The 22288-nt window shown below is 44.4% G+C and overlaps 2 protein-coding genes across 4 annotated transcripts in view; one reads left to right on the top strand and one right to left on the bottom strand.

Moving 5' to 3' along the window:
• MRPL55 (mitochondrial ribosomal protein L55) overlaps positions 1-11677 on the bottom strand; it is a 166170-nt gene extending 154493 nt beyond the window's left edge. Inside the window, exon 1 of the mRNA XM_085630197.1 lies at positions 11273-11677. The gene's annotated coding sequence lies outside the window, so the exon portion shown is untranslated. The remainder of the gene's footprint in view (positions 1-11272) is intronic.
• Positions 11678-12144: 467 nt separating this feature from the next.
• GUK1 (guanylate kinase 1) overlaps positions 12145-22288 on the top strand; it is a 117817-nt gene continuing 107673 nt past the window's right edge. For 2 of the 3 annotated variants that reach the window (XM_085628771.1, XM_085628770.1), the window contains exon 1: positions 12156-12289. In XM_085628771.1, the coding sequence (XP_085484897.1) occupies positions 12172-12289 (118 nt within the window). In that variant the 5' untranslated portion in view covers positions 12156-12171. Of the gene's footprint in view, positions 12290-22288 lie in introns of all 3 variants that reach the window. The other variant, XM_085628772.1, reaches the window with a different exon arrangement.

Consider the following 22288-nt stretch of genomic DNA (forward strand, 5'->3'; position numbering starts at 1 on the left):
CGGAGATTTACTATACAGTGCCCCTTCAAAGCCGCCTCTTGGGAGGAGCCATCGGTCTATCCGAAAGGCCGGGTCATCGTGCTGTCTATATCGGCATTGATTGATGGCAACGAGCTGCGAGGCCCAGTAATACCTTCTCATATCAGGAAGCCCAATTCCACCGTCAAACCAACCCAACGTAAGTGTGTGTGTGGCAATGTGGGGGCTTACCCTCCCATAACAATTTCCGCACTAAAGACTCTAGTTCCTTGAAGTACGACGCTGCTACCAGAATTGGCGTGTTCTGCAGTGCATATAGAAGTCGGGGGAGGGACATCATCTTAAATAATGCCGCACGCCCCAGAGGGAAGGTCCTTACGTTGATGCAAATGTTTTGGGCTCTACTGATCGGTTTCTGGTTGATACAGGAACTACTCGTAGTGCTCTGTCTAAAACATGGGTTCCTAGGGTTCCCCTGTCTGGTGCAACGATAACATCGATAGGATTCAATGGGACACCTACATCTAGCCCACTGTCACAGCCACTTGCATTTAGTCTTGATAAATTCAATGCAGCATGTCCATTTTTGCTTACCCTTACCACGCCGGAAAACATTGTGGGTATCGATATGCTCAAAACATTTTCGTGCTACAATACGTTGTTCCCCAGAAGGTGTGCGTGTTATCTTAAATGACAACTATCCAATGGTTGAGAGGTCTTGTCTCATTAAAGAAGATATTGCTCTGGCATCTTTACCTAGTACTTTATGGGCTACATCAGATACCGATGTGGGACAAATGGTTATTCCACCAGTGCATATTTAAGTGAAGGAAGGTGCTTCATTGCCTCGCTTGCCCCAATATAAAATATCTCGGGAAGGCGAAGAAGCATTGACGCACATTGTTCAGGATTTGATTACGGTCTGGGTTGTGGAAGAAGTCCATTATACCATTTGTAATAGCCCTATCCTTCCTATTTTGAAAAGAGACACTGACAATAAAATGTACAGATTCATTATTGATTTACGAGGTTAATAAAATTGTGGTGCCCCAATACCCGGTAGTCTCTGACATCACAACACTCCTTACTATGGTTCCTCCTACTGCCACTACATTTAGTGTCATTGATTTAAAGAATGCATTTTTTTCAATACCTATTCACCCTGATAGCCGTTATTTGTTTGGCTTCACTTTGAATAATAGATCGTGCAGATTCTGTAGAGCTCCACAAGGGTATACAGAGAGTCCTAGCATTTATAGTCAGGCATTGAAAAGGCAGCTTGATTCTTTTCCTGTACCGAAAGGGGTGGCTCTTATTCAATATGTCTGTCAGGATCTGCACTGCCCGGTAACGCGCTGACTGTTACATGCGCGAAGCTCCCCGGCAGAGAACTACAATTCCCGGCATGCCTGGAGAAACACGCTGTACGTGCTCAGAACCGGAAGCACTGAACACGTAAAGGACTAGCGGAACCCTCGAACGCTGCCGATTATTCAGTAGCAGCGTTTCCAGTCTTCGTTCGTCTGCTGGCTACAAATTCACGGCGGTAAGTGTGGGGGGTCCACTATTTTGTGTCGGAGAATCCCTGGAAAGGATCCTTTTGAGGGGCCAAAGGTGTTTCTGGCCATTTGCAGTCCCGTTAATGGTCATCACCGAACCGAGTCTCAGGCGGGGAGTGAATCAAACTCTCTGTTTTCAGCCCTGAGGACGTGGGCTTGTTTCTCCTGTTGGTCGAGGCTAGCATAGTGCTGCCTCTTGCGGGAGAGGCCGTCTTGGGGTGAGCCAGCTGTTTATTTGCTCTAAACTTTATTCGATCTCTCCCGTTGGTCGAGGTTGGCCACCCGCCACCTCATTGCGGGGGAGATATTTGTTGTTTATTTGCGCACACAGTGCTCGATCTCTCCCGTTGGTCGAGGTTGGCGGCCCGCCACCTCTTTGCGGAGGATTTTTTCCGGAGGAAATCATTGGCTGTCCTTGTAGCAGCCCTGAGAACCTAGAATTGTTTACAGTCCCTCCTCCATTTCTCCTTGTCGGTCCCTCCTACGGCAATATTAGGTGGGGGAACTCTCTCAGTAAAGTCTCTCAGTGCCATCAGGAACACCGAGGCGAACTTTGGTCTCCCCGTCATTGGATCTTATGATGGAATAAGCCTGGGAAAACGCTTCTGGCAGTATTGTTTCCTTTGTTTAGGGGCTCAATTAAAACTGACATTTACTACGGCTACTTTGTGCTTATAATTGCTATTGGTTGTTCTTTGCTTCTTATCCCAAGATAGAGGCGGAAGTTGGGGTGCATCTATTGCATTGGCTCATCAGTACAGGACCTATCACAGAGGGGCTTAGCCCCTGTGGACTCCGTACCTTCACCCTACTCTCTCCTGGTATCCAGCGCTAACCTTTATTCCTTTACAGGTAGGATATAGGGTGGGGTTAACTGCACCTAGTATAAAAGACGTTGGAGGGGGAAAGGTGTTACAGAAATTTAACCCTGTATTTATCTTCTGTTTCATTGTTTCCCTTGTCCAGATCTCCCTCCCTGCTGTTCCTTCCCTCACTTGATTACTTCAATAGTCTGTGTATGTGTACATTCCAGACTTGGGCTCGTCGAGAGGTGGAACCCCTTTGAGCTTCAGCGCAATCCTGAGGATTCTGGAAGGAGGAGCCTGACAATGTCGATGACATCTTCTTGGCTGCCGATACCCCTGAACAGTGTAAAGAAAGAACACTGTCACTATTAGCATTCCTTGTCTCTCATCATCACAAAGTCTCTCGGAAGAAATTGCAATTTTGTAGACAGCAGGTTACCTATTTAGGTCACCTCTTGTCTAAGGAGGGACATGCACTCACACCAGATCGCATTCAGACCATTTTAGACACACCTGTGCCTAGTACTCAGAAGGACGTCCGTGCATTGATTGGCCTTACTTCTTTCTGTAGGCAGTGGATCCCTAGCTTTTCATACATTATTAAACCCTTGTTGGCTCTTTTGACTAAAGACACTCTGATGCCTCTCCCATGGACTACTGAATGCCAGAATGCCTTCCAACAGCTACGTCAAGCTCTTTATTCTGCACCAGTATTAGGAACTCCAGACTACACCAAGACTTTCAAACTCTATGTACACAAGAGGGAAGGTTGTGCCCTCTCGGTTTTACCACAGACACACAGCGATAAACAACGTCCTTGTGCATATTTCTCAGCTGTCCTTGATCCAGTTGCTCGCGTGCTGCCTGGTTGTTTCTGAGCGGCTGTGTCCATACGTCAGAGTGAGGGAATAGTCTTGTCACATAGATTGTTTGTGTTAGTACTTCATTCAGTCGATGCTTTGCTAAATCAAACAAAGACACAGCATCTGACTAGTGCTCGCTTGACAGGATATGAATTGACACTTTTGGCCCCTCATATCACGTTGAAAAGATGTTGGACTGCTACATTATTGCCACTTCTACCTACCCAGCCTCAGCCACAAGAGCTACATGACTGTATATCCCTTACTGAAGAACACACAAAGGGTCGTAGTGACCTACAAGATACACCTTTTTATAGTGTTGATGGGGAATTGTGGGTTGATGGATCCTGCCTGAAATTGCCTGATGGCACTACATCTGCTGCTTATGCATATACAACACTTCAGAAAGAAGTTGAGACAGAAGTCAGCTCAAGCAGCTGAGTTGATAGCACTGACAAGAGCGTGTGAGCTTAGTACAGAGTTGCTTGTTAACATTTACACTGATAGCCGATACGCTTTCGGCGTGGCTCATAACTTCGGGCAACTCTGGAAAGAAAGAGGCTTTCTCACTTCACACGGGACACAAATAGTGCATGGGGAATTATTACATAATCTCCTTACTGCCTTGACCTATCCTAAGAAAGTAGCAATTGTTAATTGTAGCACACACAAGAAAGTGACCAATAAAATAGGGGCAGGCAATGCCTTTGAGGATCACACAGCTCGAGAGACCGCAATACAGCGAAGTACCACATCTATGTATGTAGTCAAATCACAGGCTGAAAGTTGGCATGATGCCAGGCAAGAAGTGTTGGACATGCATCAATCTGCTTCTGTTGGAGAATTAGACCAATGGTCTAAGGAGGGAGCATTGGATGATGAGGGCTGTTGGAGGAATAAAGAAATGACAAAATGGAAGTTACCCACAGCCTATTTACACCCTATGATTCACATGGCACATGGGCCGGCACATGTTGGAGCATCCTCAATAGCAAAGCAATTTATGCAAGTTTGGGATCATCCAGAGATTGTCGGTACGGCTAAGAAAATAGTCCAGTCCTGTCTGATCTGTCTCCAGTATAATCCTGTAAAAGGAACACGAACTCCAACAGGAGGGTTTGCAATACCTACTGCACCTTTTGAGGTCCTGCAAACGGATTACATCCAGCTTGAACGCTGTAACATCCTGAAGTATGTCTTGGTAGTGGTTTGTGCCTTTAGTAAATGGGTGGAGGCATATGCTATGAAAGATAATACAGCTCTTACTACAGCATAGGTGCTCCTAAAGGAGTTCTTTCCCCGATTTGGCATTTGCAGAGTTTTGTGGAGAGACAACAGACCCCATTTTATTGGGCAAGTTGTTGATTACCTCATGAAAGTGTAGGGAATTAAGCAGAAGTTTCATGCTGCTTTTCACCCACAATCAGCAGGGCTAGTGGAACGTTACAACTCTACCCTAAAATTAAAATTGGCCAAGATACAGGCTTCCACATCTTTGTAATGGCCTGATGCACTGCCTTTAGCATTGCTATCCATTAGATCAATACCACATACATGATCTGGCCTCACACCGTATGAGGTGGTTTTCAGAAGGCCAATAAATATTTGGGGGATTCCTAAGCCACGCCCTATACATGATGTACCCTATGTATTGATGAATGACTATTTGCCCCAGTTGACTGACAGTTTGTCTTCTATTTATCAACAGGTTCGGGAGACTCTTCCAGACAGGTCGCAAGGTGAGGGCCACTGCTTGCGCCCTGGTGACTTTGTGGTCGTAAAGTCATTCCAGAGAACCAGCTCCCTAGCAACGAGGTGGCGAGGGCCGGAGCAGGTGCTGCTTGCTACCAGGACTGCAGTTTGAGTAATGAAACGGAAGAACTGGGTCCACGCGACACACTGTCGAAAAGTGTTGCAAGACCTAGTGAGCCCAGCTGTGTTGACAGATCACCGCGATATCCTGGACACCGAGAAAGGTCAAGCTACGACACCTGAAGGACCTGAGCAAGTCTTCCCGGACCACACGATCCCTGGTACATCTCGATTACAGGTGCGACCCAGGAAGAAAGACACTTTGTTGCTGAAAAACACTGTTTGAGCCACTGTCCTGGGAAGTGAAAGCCCGAGTTACAAAGGGGGGTAACCTTTTAGTGACTACTTGTCTCAATCTCAATGAAGAAACCAACGTCTGCCCAGGACCTTAGGGCACCATCTGTTTTGTCGTCTGACACGAGATGAACATGCCTAAGGAAAAGAGACAAACTGCTGGAAGAGTCTGTGATCGAAAGAGCTTGATCATTACTGGATCACTTTGACTGTTGTTATTGTTGCTATAATAACATGGATTGTAGAGGAAGTAGCTCCTATCCGAAATCTATTGACTGCTACTACTCCTGTCCCCATTGAACCCCACTACTTCACTCATCCTTATCATGAGCAGAAACATAGAATGTCCTGCCTCAATAACACTTTCAATCAGATGTTGCACCATACCCACAATGCTACGAACATTACCAACTGCTGGGTATGTGGAATGATGCAGCTCATCAGAAAAAGGAACGCCTTTTATTCCCTTGTCGTTTTCACATAATGGCTCCTGCAGAGCCTGGTTTGCACTATTGTGGGCTTCTCATATCACTAATATTACTAACGTTGATGTAGGAAGACTTAACGCTCAGTTGAATAAAGTCTGTTACTGTGATGAGGAAGGAGATCCACAAGCTAAAGGAACTGTGTGGGAAATGGAGGTGTATCGCCGAGGAAATTCCTCCACACACTATGTTTTCCTAACACTCGAACTATCGAGGGTAATGGACCTCCTGTTATAGCTGTTACTAGAGCTCGAGCAGACCTTTGTTTGAGCAGTATTGGCAATGTCCCTGTGGGAAAAAGTGACTGTACCTTAGTGTTGAACATTACTGGAATGAAAAATAGCAGTTTTTTGTCCTCACATAACACCTATTTCATTTGCGGAAATAAAGGTTATTACCACCTACCTACTGGGTGGTCTGGAAGCTCCTTTGTGTCCTTTTTGCTTCCACCTGTGTTTTTGGCACCTGCATCCTACCATAAAGATTATAAACTGTAAAATGATATTTCTAAGAGCCGATTCAAGAGGACAATAAATCATGATGAGGTAGATCAAACTGATACTGCACTACAGCAGTATGTTGACTTTAATTTGAGACTGTTCTTCTTTGTTGGTGTGGCCTTAAACAGCAGAAAGATAAGGCGCTTAACACGTGTTGTAGAGGCTGTAACCAATCAGACAGCAATGGCGCTTGGAAATATCACAGAAGAACTACAAATTGCAAGAATTGTGGAGCTCCAAAATAGGATGGTGCTCGATGTGATCCTAGCTTTCCGTTGTGGAGCATACCGCATCATTGGGAGAAGTTGTGTGTACATCCCTGACCATGCCCCTTCAGTTTCTGAAGCAATTTCCAAGATGCACAAAATAGCCACTGAAATCCATCAGCATTTAGGGACATGGACTTGGACTGGATGGCTATGGAACATATTTTCTGTCTGGGGATGGAAGCTGTTGTCAGCCTATGTATATTTTTTTAGATTCTTTTCACCTGTTGCCTATGTATCCAATGTGGCCCGATGCTCTGTTCCATTTGTATTTCTACCTGTACCTCATGTATACCAGCTAAACAAAATGTCAAGAATGTAAATGCCCGCCTAGCAATGGACAAGGAAATTAATGAGAATAGATGTACAGGATATCTTCCGTGCCCCTTCTAAGTCGTAGAGATGTCTTCAGCCAATGATAAAAGGGTCATCTGTGGGAATCGAAAATAATTGCTGTTAGCATGAGCTGAAGCCATCTTGTTTGCAGCATCTGTTTTGTTAGCCTTGTGACTCTTCCGTCTTCACTGTTGCTTGCTTTTCTAATCTGCTTGAGTCATCAGCTTTAGTTAACTCCTATTCCAAGCTCAAGCAATGTATATGTGCTGAGAAAAGGCGTGTAGCTGCTAGAATGCACCTGACTAAAGACATAACTGTCAACTGTGTCTTGCAACTGTAAGCAGTTCTGTTCCCCCTCCCACTTTGCTGACTAAGTGATTGCCCATCTGCCCATGTTTGTCGGTAACTCTTCCTGTGTATGCTTGTACCTTCTATTTGTAACTATATGCTTACTCTGCAACAAACTCTGTATATAAGGCCTGTGTTCTGTGACCTCAATGTACTACCTCAGGCAGCACTTGAGAGTGCTGTGTGGACGTAGTCCCACTCATGAGTGATTAATAAACTTGTTATTTGAATTCCAGCTTTAGTGCCAACCTCTATTTTGTTGGTCTATGGACCCGTGGACAGAGAAGAGTGACCCCTGCACTGGTGTGCTCATTGAAAAGCACATTTCCACAGTTCTTTTTCATTTAATCTATACTACAAGATTGCATTCTGGTAAAACAAGCTGCTTTACACTCCTTCAAGACTAAGCCTGAAGGTTGCTCTCCACAACTACCACTTAGAGAGCTTTCTAAGGTTGTTTAAGACCTCTTAAATCACCATAAGTGTTGTCTGGACTGGTGCAAGGTGCCCACTTACATTAGTGGACATCATATACCAGGCCAGCTTCTAACATATATGCTTTGGTACTGCTCACTGTATTACGTAGTGTTAAACATCAAGTGCCCCCAGCAGTGTCCTTGTGTGAAAAATGTAGCGATTGGTGCACGCCATTTGTTAATCACTGTATGTTAAACATACAGCACCCAGAGCATTGTCCTTTCATCAGTTATGTTACTGGTTAGGGCCAGCCCCCTTACACCCACCCCCCACTGTACCCTTGGATGCGTTTTGCTGCTGGGAACCTTTACAGACAAATGTGGGAATAAAAAACATATGCTGGTTAGAAGGACGAAAACAATCTTAACAGCTACGCACAGCTACAAAGCATTCTTCTGTCTCCCACCACTACAGACTTCGTCCTTTGCTAATTTACTGTTGTTTGGCGATTACAATCTTTCTAAAGGTGCTTACCCGGTCAGTTCTGTATTTTAAAACCTTTAGGCTACTTTTAGCACGCAATCACCATCTGTGAAGCTTTCAACAGCAGTGGAACTTACTTTTCAAGATGCTCAGTTATTGGGTAGAGATTGCAAATTACATTAGTGTTGTTTGAGCTGATTAAAAGTTTTAAATTAATGTAGTAAAATGAAATATTCATGCTAAAATTTTGGTGCATGCTTTACTCCACTCCCACCTCTCTGCTTTACTTCACGTCACTCTGCTTTCCTCCACTCCACACCACTCTGGTTTACTCCATTCAACTCCACTCTGCTTCACTGCACTCCACTCAATGCCACTCTACTTTACTCCACTCCCCACCACTCCGTTTTACTCCACGTGACTCTGCTTTACTCCACTTCATGCCACTCTGCTTTACTCCACACCGCTCAACGCCACTATGCTTTATTCAGCTCAACACCACTCTGCTTTTCTACACTCCATTCAGCTCAACACCACTCTGCTTTACCTCACTCCACTCAATGCCATTCTGCTTTACTCTACTCCACTCTGCTTTACTCAATGCCACTCAGCTTTACTCCACGTCACTCTGCTTTACTCCACCCCGCTTTACTCCACACCACTCTGCTTTACTCTACACTATTCTGTTTTACTCCGCTCCACGCCACTCCGCTCAATGCAACTCTGCTTTACTCCACCCTGCTTTGTTTCCCTACACTCTGCTTTACTCCACTCAACTCCATTCCGCTCAAAGCCACTCAGCTTTCCTCCATGCCAACCTACTTTACTCCACTCTGCTTTACTCCATGCCACTCTGCTTAACTCTGCTCAATGCCACTCTGCTTTACTCCACTCCATGCCAATTTGTTTTTACTTCGCTCCACGCCACTCTGCTTTACTCCATGCCACTCTGCTTTACTCCACACCACTCCGCTCAATGCAACTCTGCTTTACTCCCCCTCTTTACTCCCTTACACTATGCTTTACTCCACGCCACTCTACTTTACTCCATGCCACTCTGCTTTACTCCACTCCATGCCACTCTGCTTCACTCCATGCCACTCTGCTCTTTTCTCCACCCTGCTTTACTCCCCTCCACTCAATGCAGCTCTGCTTTACTCCCCTACACTTTGCTTTACTCCCCTACACTCTACTCCCCTTTACTACACTCTGCTTTACTCCCCTCCACTCAATGCAGCTCTGCTTTACTCCCCTACACTCTGCTTTACTCCCCTACACTCTGCTTTACTCAATGCCACTCTGCTTCATGCCACTCTGCTTTACTCCACTCCACGCCACCGCACTCCACGCAACTGCACTCCATTCTGCACCACTGCACTCCATGCCACTGGGCTCAATGAAATGCCTCTACATGCAACACCACTCAATACAATGCCAATCCATGCAACCTCACTCCATGCAGCGCCAATCTATGCTACTTCAAACTCCACTACACAGAACTGCACTCTACACAACTGCACTCCACTCTGCGCCTCACCACTCCATGCAGCGTCAATCAATGCAGTGCCACCCATGCCACTTCTTGCACTGCCACTCCACGCAACCCCACTCCAATATGCAACACCACTCCAGCCAACTGCATTCCACACAATGCTACACAACTGCACTCCACTTTACGCCACTCCACACCACTCTACTCTATGCAATGCCACTCAATACAACGCCAATCCATACAACCACACCACACAACATATTTACAATCCACATACCATTCAACACCACATAATTTAACTCCACCTAATTACACACTACTCAATATCACATAAATACACCCCACATAAATACACTATATACCACATAACAATCCACATAAAACACTCCATGTCATGCCACATAATTCCACCCAACATAATTTCACTCTATGCCACACTGTTCCATGCCACACTATTCAACTACACACAAATCCATTCCACACCACAAATTACAGAAAAACAAACATTATTCCACCTCACAACACAATTCAACTATACACCACATATAGCCAATTTACAACACACAATTCAACATCATACCAAAAATTCAACAGCACACCACGTAATTAAACTACACCTCATAACACTCCACAACACAAAATACCATTCATCATAATTGTACTTCATTACACACAATCCCACTCTACATAATTCCAATACACTCAAAAACACATACTTACTGTCCTCATAATACAACTGCACACCATGCCACATAATTCCACAACACAAATCCACTCTATGCCACAACTAACAATTCCAATTCACCCCACAAAATTCCACTACACACCACATACATCCACTCCAATACATTACATATAGGAAAGAGACATTTACAACACCAATAGCTCTAACTCTCTTTCTTTTTTATTAACACCCAAATACAGAGATCTGAAGCTTGGCTCCTACATATTTCATCTTTTTCTTCACCAAACAGGTAAAGCTATCCACACAGTTCCACACCACACAATTCAACTCCACACATTTGCAATCCACACCACATAATTACACTTCATAACACACAATTCCACTCCACATAATTCCGGAACACTCTCAACACCACATATTTACTATCCATATAATTCCACGGCACACCATGCCACATAATTCCACTACACAAATCCAATTCTCGCTACACAATTCCATGTCACACAATTACACAACTAACTAATCCAGTCCAACACACATAATTCCATTACACACCACACACATATATTCCATAACACATAGGTAAAAGACATTGCCATTTACAATGCCAATAGCTCTAACTCAATTTGAGGAAATCTCTAGAATGAGACTTACTTAAAGAATAGTGAATTCCTTCTCACTGGTCCCTTTAACACTCCCTAACCTTGTTAGTGTGTAAAAATCCTTGTGCAACTTACTTGGTTCTATTATAACACTGCATTAAATAAACCTTCCCAACGTAAACACAAAATTAATTTTTACATTGGCGCCCCATGGTGATTGTTGGAGAATCATAAACCCCCTCTTCCCCGTCACTGACTGAAGTAAGGAGAGTCGGCGATTTCCTCGGAGCGACAAAAATAATTGCGTTCACAGTCTCGTGCAATGTCGATCAAGTCGTTTCTTACCTTACAACACTTCCTATCCTGGAAGAGCCATGCTGGTGCGCTATGACGTAATCGAACTGTTCCGCTTTCCTGTCCGCTATCCAACCTTTCCTTCGAGTGGCTAGAAGGCGGCAATGTCAGAGAATGCCTTTCACACGCACACACCCTTAGAATCCCTGGGTGGATGGTGTGAAGGGGCAGCAGCATGCACCACCGGCTCTTGAAAGCATGATAAGTTAAGAAGACTTGTGCTTCCCCATGTGGCCATGTTTGAAATATTTAGGGGCGGTCTTTTACTTTATGTAGGAAAAAGACAAACCAAATCCTCAGAGTTTTGTAAAAAGATTCACATGATTGTAGATATTTTGTTGAGAGTTGATAAATACTGTAAACAACGGCATGGCTTTGTATTGTCTTTTTAAATGTATACGACATATTGAAGAGCTCTTCTCTATTGTACTTACTAGGAAAAAACACTCTCGAAATATTGAGCACAACTTGTCTTATGTGCATAACGTGTATTAGGTGTCATTGCGCCTGTTGATAGAGTCAAAAGAATGTTTAACCTTAACAGCCATGCACAGCTTCCTCTCGCTAAGAGCTATGTCGAATAGAAACAGAGGATGGAGAATACACGTATTTCGACCTCCCGAATGGTACGGAAATATTAAATTAAGCACTTGTAAGGGAGAACGGTACAATAATACATAGACCTACCAGTTTAGGTGTCCTTTGTATGTTTTTATGATCTTTAATCGTTTTTTGTGTGTCCCTCTATAGGAAATGTACAGGTTTGAACCTTTTCAAACATGGCCGCCACGAGCATAGTCGTTTCGTTTAATTGTCCAATGTCACGTTAAACCTTAAAGTCTGTGGCGCTGGGTAGGCCGTTCGTTGTCTTGGTGAGCTGAGAGGCGGGGATGGCGCATGTGCAGAGTTACTGCATGCCGCACCGCGGCCGCAGCTGCAGTTCTGCAGCGGCCAGCCACATGAGTGGGCTGAGGTTCCTGCCTGGTCTGTGCAGAGGGGCCAAAGCAGGTGAGATAATTTTGTCTACCGTTTACTCCGATGCACCACTCAAGAGATGTGTAAAATGCATGCCGTTTTAAGGGATGAAAGAAGAGAGGACAGGACCATGAACTTGCGCAGTTTAACCTCTATGAATAAGAAGGGTGTTCGTAAAGCTACAGGATTACGAGATGCAGTTTGGTAATTTTCTAAATGCGTGCCACCGACGCAACAGTATGAACAGGAAATATGAATGGGCAGAGCTTGTATTGGAAGAACAGTCATTTAAAAGCAACACGGACAGGAGCTCTCATCAGCTCTTTAAAGGGAAACAACTAATCCATGTGATAAGGAGCCAACAATAGCAACGTGAGAAGATAACCCCAGATCTCTTGAACTGCAGACTGTGGGAAGAGGGGGGCGCCAGGTCTATAAAACGGCAGGCAGCTCTGGAGGATTTTTAATGGCAAAAGGGACAGCATCGCAGAAGGTGTCGAACTTTATGGGCGCAGATTAAGGTTCTGTAAGAGGATCAAGAGCTTTACAGACGTTATTTGCAGATCGTATTGAGGACGATTCAGCATGCGATAACCTAAAGTTAGTGTTCTGGCTACACCGGGGTTTTACTAATTGATAACGTTCAGTCAGTCGTTATTCCGGAGTTTGCTTGAGTCGGCTGACACGCTGGCAGTGTGCTCATCAGATGATCACTGAGGCATGTGCCATTTACATTTGTACTCTAGCTATAAAGTCCCTTTTCATATGATTTGAGTGACTGAAGCGGCTGGCTATCTTATAAACAGAATGGAAGTAAACGACCCAATTAAAATGCTATCCGTAAACTGGATCCACTGCAGGGTCATATCCAACAAGCATTTACAATGCAACGTTCTTGGCATTGTTAAAGTTGGAGCTATTGGCATTGCTCATGACATTATTTTTGTTTATGTTTTTGTTTTTAAAACATTTAAAGAAACATCTTTGTTATTTACAATGTCAATAGCTTAATCACTCTCAAATGCGAGACCTATTGCATTTGCACCCACACACACAAAGCCACCCATACACACAGAGCCACTCACATAGAGCAACCCACACACAAATAGAGCCACCTACACACACACACGCAGTAGCCCACAGACCGATTTACATTATGTGCACTTTGTGATCTGCATGGCACATGTTCTTTGCTGCAGGCACATTTACCCTATGTGCTACCTTTCCAGGAGTCAAAACTTCCACTAGACAAAACTTCGATCTCTCTCTAGGAAGAACATTAAACATCAATCATAAGTATACAGTTTTAGAAAAATACACTTAGTGATCTTCCTAGGTAGTAAAGGCCACGCGAAAACAACTGAAACATAGCGCACAAGTCTGTTGTGAGAGACACTGACAGTTCTGACCTTGTTCAGCTAGTTCAAAGACACTTCATCTGGGCCAGGCCTGTCCACTTGGTGAGTGAGGGAGGGATGCAATCTATCCTGTTGATTTCAGAGGAGTGGCATCCTTACAATTCAAAAGAGTGTCTTTCAATGTCTCCGCGACATACATCTGTGCAAGCAGAACCTGGGGTTGGATATATTGTAATGTTAACCACACAGAGGTCTGTTAGCTGCTGTCATCAGATATGTACTTAGTAGTAAGAAAATGGCAAGGACATTCTCCATAAAACGAGAGTAGTGCAAGAGGTGAGTAAATAGCTTCTACAATCAGAGCTGAGTTATGTCTATGTGCACAAACTGCTTCTGTATACATATGTGTGTGTGTAAGACAACTGCATGTGGGTAGGGTTTCTGTGTGTCCATTTGTGCAAGTTTGACTGTGCAAAGCATGTCTTTCTTTATGCCTAGTTTGTTTATTTATGCATGTTTGGATAAGGATGTGTCTGTGCTCCCACCATTTTATAAAGCTACCATTCCAAGCTTCCCCATGAGTAGAGAAACCACATGGCCTGGCACCAAAGCCGGACAGGCCATTATGCCACTCTGTTATTTTCCTGGTGGGCTGCAGGCTAGGGGGCTGCCTTACAGGAGGTTGAGGGCAGTTAAAATCAAGCCACTGCACTCAGTGTGGCCTTTGTTCTAGAACTATTGGTTACGTCTTCCCATCATTCCTTCAACTGTGGAAGGTCCCAAATTCGCACTAATCAAAAGAAGTCAAAAGTAGTTTAGTTTATTTTTGTTTTATTCCATTGTAAATCCCCCACCCCTCCCCTCAAGGTGCTTTTGGAAAGCATTGGACTTGCTACACAGACACACACACACAACCCCCCCCCCCCTTTGTGATCTGCATGGTACATGTTCTTTGCTGCAGGCACATTAACCCTATGTGCTACCTTTCCATTGTAAATCCCCCACCCCTCCCCTCAAGGCGCTTTTGGAAAGCATTGGACTTGCTCACAACACAAATAGAGCCACACACACGCAGTAGCCCAGTGACCTATTTACATTATGTGCACTTTGTGATCTGCATGGTACATGTTCTTTGCTGCAGGCACATTAACCCTATGTGCTACCTTTCCAGCAGTCAAAACTTCCACTAGACAAAACTCCGATCTCTCTCTAGGAAGAACATTAAACACCAGAGTCATCATGACATTTTTATTGTTGCCGAAAATTGCTGGAGGCCAGGAAGGAGGCAGCAAGCGCTTTTAAAACATTAATTTACTTGCAAACATAATGTCTCCACCCAAAGTCAGCGCCCGGTCACACCGGTTGCACTGCCCTAGAGCTGGCCCTGCTCAAGGGTCCTGTGACCTCAGTGACAGTCACTGTTGTTCTTGGCTGTGCTGCTTCATAGGCCTGCTAGCAAGACTGGAGGTGAACTTCAGTATGGATTGTGGTGGACAAACCTTGAAGGTTAACCCAGACGTGCCAGTGCTAGGGTCCACCTGCTGGTGCTAAGACACAAGCGCTTCTAAGGTCTTGCGAAGCCTTCTAAGGTCTAGCATGGGATTGTGCTCTCTCAGGAGTCTCGTCTGGTGGACTGGTTATTAAGGCTGAACCTGCTTCCCCAGTTCCAAATTCAGCAGCTCTGGCCATAGTGCCACATAGTCTCCCCCACTGAACACCATACTGTCCCACTGAGAAAAAGTCACACTGCCTTCAACTACAACCCAATTGCTGCTGGCTATAAACACCTGGATGCGGCTCAATTTAAATGACGCACTAGACAAGAGCAATATGCGGCCTACAAAAAAAAGTAACAACATCCTGGAAAAAGCAAACCCTCATAGGGAATGCAAAATTTAGCAAACCATGTGAAATGCAAGCAGGAACAACATGGTTACCTTAACGCTTTTACACTCACTATTCAGAATTCAGTGAGTGCTCTCTGCAACTGTATACATGCTGGAAAAGCACAAAGAATAAATAACACAACAAACAACCCCAAGTGTTACTCCTCTGAGGGCATACGAGACCCTGTCTTCTGAAAACTGGCATCGCGCACAGTGCAGTGACCCCAGGCCCCTTGTGCCTGATTTTAAATTTTCATCTGCGTGAATATTCCGCCTCGCCGCGTGTTACCACGCAAACATACGTGGGCACAGTAAGATCGGTGTCCTGTAAAGTGCATTCCTCCTGACGCTTCATTATTTTGTAAACATGTTTGTTTATTTACCAGTGAACCTGTCTCTTTCACCAGCAGTCGAAGCCTTGGTGCGTCGATCTGTGCGCACAATATAAAGTAATACCGGACTCTCAGATCGGCTATGGAAAATAGCAGACGTTCTTATTATTCAAGTAGAATGGTAATTTATTAATAAACAATGCAATACCTTCGGAATATTTCCAACAAAAATGATAAATCGATAGAATCAGGATAAATACAGTTCCCTTTTTGAACAGGTCAGTGTGTTAGGTAACACAACGTCAGCTTGGAAACACGGTCTGGCGTTTGGTCCGTAACATCCAATTACACATTAAAAATAAATTACTATTTTGCAATTTACATTTTGTAACAAGTCCTTCGCAAACGTGTCCCTTTTTTACTTTTGAAATAACACTTAGAATACAGTATTTCTCAAAAGCATGAAGAAACTTGCGTGTTATTTGGAGTTAACACTGTTCTTCTTTTTTTTTTTTTTTTTAAACAAACCAAGACATGCCTGATGTCCCTGTACAAAGTGTTTAGCAAATGTTTTGGGCTCTCTGGGACAAGGATTAAGTCTGCAGAGCCAGTTTGTGTCAGAACTTGCTGCAGTCATAGACAAAGGTCCCTGAGGTACGGTACAGAGACTGGCTGGAGGGGAAAGACATCTGACAGCTGCTGTTGCCGTTTACCGGGGAGTTGTTGAGGCCAAGCCGCTGCGACTCGCACTTTCAGATTCTAACGGTACACATAAGGACGCAGATCTGGGTCGGGCAAGTAATACATGCAGGGGCCGCCAAGGCGCAATAACTACAGGCGTGTATTCTGATATGCATAACACATATGACTGCAGATATTGATGGGCCACTGAATGCTGGTAAATACCCCAGTGGGGCCATCGGTATTAACAACGATTCTTAAAAGTATATTAAAGAATGTTATGTTTTTACCTACTGTTGAGACGGGTGAAAGTGTCTCACGTCCCAGCGCCTTACCTGGCGAGAGCCATGATCACCGCCGCCTTTCTCCGAGGTCAAGCAGAAATGCCTCGGAGAAACGCAGCGGCATTATCGGATTGGGGGGCGTGTTTTTCTTTCTCTCCTCTTGCCATTGGCTGGAATGTTTACATTCCAGAGGAGAGAAAGAAAGTAAAAAACACGCCCCTGTATCCGAAAAAGACTGGGCTTGTTTGGAGAGACAAAGCTCTTCTCCAATGGCTGACCAGTATTTCAGAGGCCAGCCAATGGAGAAGAGGGGCGGGTTCAAGCCCCTCTTCTAAAAAACATTAAATCTCGGAGCTAGACTGCGCAAGCGCAGCCGAGACCTAATAAAAAGGATGCATTATAGCATTTGTCAGTGCTTACTACTACGCTTACACACAAATAAAAGCTATGAATTTTGGGCATTTGGTCTCACCTTGCTTATAATTCCCATTGCTAAAATATGACACCAGGGTCGGATTGGGATCATAATTCGGCCCGACGGGCAAGCCCAAAAAAGGGGAACACATTCCCAGATCACACTTGTTTATGGAAGAGCATCGGGCTAGTCTCATTGGGCTAATGTTTAGAGATCTGTTTGATAAAGGATGTATTTTAAAGCTCATAGAGCCAGAAATATTGGTGAAAACTAAAAGCACTACGTTTTGGCTGGTTGGGCGACGTTAAATAAAGTGTCCCAAATGTCCAGCCACTACTCCTGATATGTCTGTTTGCCGTCTGGCCGTTTTTTAACCGGCATAACCGGTATTAAAATGTCCTGGCCGGTTCGAGAATGAAGGAAATCGACTAAAGCTGGTAATTTCTCCTCTGAAAAATATGTACTTCAAACAGTAAACCTAAGGTGACCGCAGTTTAAAATATGGTCAAAAAACTGCTTTAATGATCCGTGATCGATTAGTTAAAATTAAACAAAGGTAGAAAGGCCATGTTAAAAAGGAATACTGACGTTTTTATTATTGTATAATGAGTCCTCTTCCATTATTATGTTCCAGCCTTTGCCAACTCTTAAAACATAAGCAAATGGAAGGTTATTTATTTTTGTAGTTCTATATAGCTTGACCCTTCCCCCTCCCCCTTAATGAGCACCAGTCACATTACAGAAGATCAAATTAATTTTTATTTTAGGCTTTGGGCAATTAAGTCATTTGCCTAGAATCACAGAATGTTGAGCTGAGGCTGGGACTTGAACCTATTTCCATAGTTCCAAATAAGGTAGCTCTGACCCTAACATTACACCCTCTCAATTTTCCTCTCCGGGAACGGTGCCCCACAGGGTGGCCTATGCAAACATACACCCCGTCTACTAAGACCTGAAAGACTCTGGAGATGAGGTGCCAACAACTGTCTCTCAGTGAGGCTGTTTCACTTACTCTTCCCCCTCCCCAGCCAACTATAGCCTCAGGGCGATGGCCTGGCAGGGAAGGGGTGAAGAAAAGCACAGAGCTGCTGCTGCTCCACTGGTGGTAAGGTGATGAGGGCCCAATGGCCACATAACCTGCCCCCAACCAGGCCATCAATTTAACAGCAGAGCAGTAGAGTGAGACTCTGCTTCTGGGTGTGTGCGCCAGCCCCATGGGGCCAAGCTAAAGTCTGCAGTGGTCAGAACAATACTGGCCTATCGACGTTGATGCAAGATGCCCTCCTGCCCATGATGCTGGCCCCACATTCCAGTGACCTTGCGGGGAAGAGACCGTAAGGCTCTGTGGCCCGGTTGACAGCGCTCCTAATCATTTTAATCTAATAATCCAGATGCAATCCTACCACACCACATGACAGTATAGATATGTTTCACGAGGTGGTTACCAGTGATCTAATGATGATCTTGCAAAATTCCAAAAACAATTATGCCTTCAATCTCACGAGAGTCAAGGGAATGGCCATGGACACTTTAGCTAAATCTAGCACTATCCTCATTAAACTGGTAGATGAGGGTGGAAATATGGTCTTTTGTGACATAACCTACAGAACGCAGATAGAAGTTATGAGACATCCACTTTTGATATCTTTAAACAAACTATCTCCAGGTATTACGCTCTTCTAGGGGATTGGAAGGAGCAAGGCCTTTTGAGTACGGATTAATATCAATTTTCACATGTAAGCAAACTTGTAGCACCTTGCTTTTAATTGTTACCGAAAGTCCATAAAGACAGGGATACACTACCAGGAAGACCTATCATATTTGCAAACAATAGTCTCCTTGAGCATACCTCTATTTATTTGGATTTTTACCCTTTTAGCGTATATACTCCATATTCCCTCAAACTGTAGGGATAGCACTGATTTTATCATCAAAGTGGGGGAGATACCCTGGTAGACAAATTGCATGCTGATAACCATGGATGTAGTGTCACTTTATACATGCAATGACCATAGTCTGGGCATCCAGGCATGCAGACATTTCTTTTGTGACAAGCAATATATATGTATGATCATTCCATTATGTTACTTAAGATGTTGATATTTTGTTTAGAGAATTTTTTTTTTTCTGTTAAATGAGGTGTGGAGCTGCCAATTGACCAGAACTGCTATGGGCAGCTGATTTGCTCCAAGCTACGCTGGTATTTTCATGGGTTGTGGGAGGAGCAGAATGTGTGGACTGAGAGAAACGAGAGATGGACCAAACATATAATTCTCTGGACGCGTTACATAGACTATCTTTTTATCATTTAGGATTTGTTACATTAATTTCTAACACACATCTCCAACCACAACCTTAATTTGTCTTTCGCACATAAGATACATTACAGGAAGCTGGATTTTCTGGATATATGTGTTCAGATCATTGATAAGGCCGTACACATATGTCTCTTCCGCCAAAGCACAGCAGATAATAGTGCTTCATGTGCGCAGCCACCACCCAAAGAAACTCAAATGGCGTATCTCATTTGGAGAATTCCTGACGGCGAAACTCAATTGCAGTATTAGGCAGGCCTACCAAGAAGAAGAGAGAGTAGAATGACCCACAGGTTCAGGACCAGGGGTTATTCCAGTAAGATTCTTAAAACTGCTAGTGAGAAAGCAGGCAAGTTGACCAGAGCTATTCTCCTCATCAAGAATGGGAGAGAGAAGGATGACCCCCCCCCCCCCCAACAAAGTAAGGCTTATTACCACTTTCAACAGTGAATCGAATAACATCAAGCACATGCTCACCAAACATTGGCACTTAGTGAGATCCAACCCAGTGATGGGAGGCAACGTACCTATCCATTCCATGGTGACATACCACAAATCGAAATCCATTAGAGGCATTCTAATGCATTTCTTTGACCGTCTCCTTTTTCTCGGCCCCCACTTGACCTATCGCTCCAAAACTTTCCATGCAGAACAAGACAAAGAGAGCCACTTCAAAAAAAAAAAAAAATAATGAAGCTTTGCCAGACGGCACCAAGGTTATAAGCAAGTCAAAAACTGTTTTTGTATGGAAACTAGGTCCTAACTTTAATGAAATGCATGGGGAACGCACATTTGTTGGCCCTTCCGTTTTTCTAGGCACCCCTGCTTAACAGCTTACTCCAAACTTTCCATGCAGACCTAGACAAAGTGGGCTACTCATCATCCCCAAAACCACTCACACACCTACTTGCACCTCTATACAACCTCTCATACACCCACTCACTCATCCATAGCCACTCACACAGCAGCACACTTACCCATACACCTACTCATACAGCCACCCACTCACCCTCTTATTCGTCTGCACAGCCACTCACACATCCGTTCACTCACCCACACAACCACTTAATTACTTGCATCCATACAACCACTCATGCTCACTAACTCATACAGCCACTCGCATAGACACTGACTGTGCAACTCACCCACTCACTTACCCATATACCCATTCAAACAGCCACTCACACACCCACCCACCCACCCACTCACCAATAGCCACTCACCCATATAACCGCTCACATCCCCACTCTACACCTATACAACCACTCACAGAGCCATTCACACACCAGAAAACCACTTGTAAACCCATTCACAGACCCATACAGCAACTCACATACCCAGTGACAGACCTATACAGCAACTCACATACCCACTGATAGATCCATACAGCTACTCACACACCCGCACAGCCACTCTGACACCCCCAAACACACTGATAAAGACAGGGACACAGCCGCTCAGATCACATATGTTAGAAATAGTATCACTCATTAATAGTACAGAAAGAATAGTAATGTAACTTGTGCAGTAGTTTAGTACATCTCTTTAACCCCTTCAGTGCCCGCCCCTTTCCCCGCCCTGTGCCGGCCGTTGCATTAGCAGGCGGGGTTTATGACGAGCTGGTCTCGTCATGGGCACAGCGCAACCGCGGCCCATGACGAGACCAGCTCGTCATGGGCATTGAAGAGGTTAAGTCTCAGAAACGTTTACAAAACACACTCGCTGGATGATGTAACCAGTGATGTCATTTGAGATTTGACCAGTGATGCCACTAACTATGTCAAAAGTGATGTAATATGTGAGGTCATAAGCAGTACATTTCGGGGGCTTAAGTTATAGTTGCCTCAGGTAACTATAACTGCTGAATTTCTGTAGTTTTAGAAGTGTGAATCCGAGCCTAACTAGAACGTCCCTTTAACCTTTGTTTTTTTCAGTGAATTTGTGTTTTTAGAAAAATTGCTTTCCTAACTAACACCCCTGTAACCTTTTTGTTTTTTTCAGTGAATACATATATAGTGTGTGTGTGTGTGTGTGTGTGTGTATATATATATATATATATATATATATATATATATATATATATATATATAATCTACTGGCGGTCGCCAGTAGATAGTTATAGTTACGACCGTGTTTCCATAGGAAATCCGCAACATTCTATTTTGAATAACTTTGGCGCCGATTGACGAATCCTCGCGAAATTTTCAAAATAGGTGGGGCGCTCTGCTCCGCTCCTTCCCTGAAAGTCTCGGGGGGGGATTCGTCAAGCGGGGGCTGAGAAAAAGGGGGGTCCCAAAATGCGTTTTCCCCATGCATTTTTCCATAGGACCTTTAGTCCAAGCTGCAGCCCGAACGGCTGAACAGAATTACTTGAAATTTGGCAGAGAGGTAGTCCTCAGGTCAGGGATGTGCATTTGCAGGTCTGGTGTAAATCTGTTCAGTATTTCCTGAGAAAATAGCATTTAAATCAATATATATATCTATAGGCGCGCTCCGAGCGCGTACCGTAAGCTTACCGTACGCGCACGCTGCCGTGCGAGAGCGCGATTCTGATTGGTTGTTAGATCTTAGTAAACATTCGAATCGGTCGAAACCAGGAAGTGTCGGCCGCCATTTTGTCTCTCGCAGTCTGAGGGGGTGAAAAACAAAGGTGGATAACGTGAAAAGGGGGCAGGCTGGACAGTTCCTGACCCCCTAGCCTTGGTCAGGGGGTCCCAGAAGGACCCCCAAGGGCAAAAATGTATTTAAATTTTTTTACGAA

The sequence above is a fragment of the Triturus cristatus genome, chromosome 10 (assembly GCF_964204655.1).
Source record: "Triturus cristatus chromosome 10, aTriCri1.1, whole genome shotgun sequence".
Classification (NCBI taxonomy): Eukaryota; Metazoa; Chordata; class Amphibia; order Caudata; family Salamandridae; genus Triturus; species Triturus cristatus.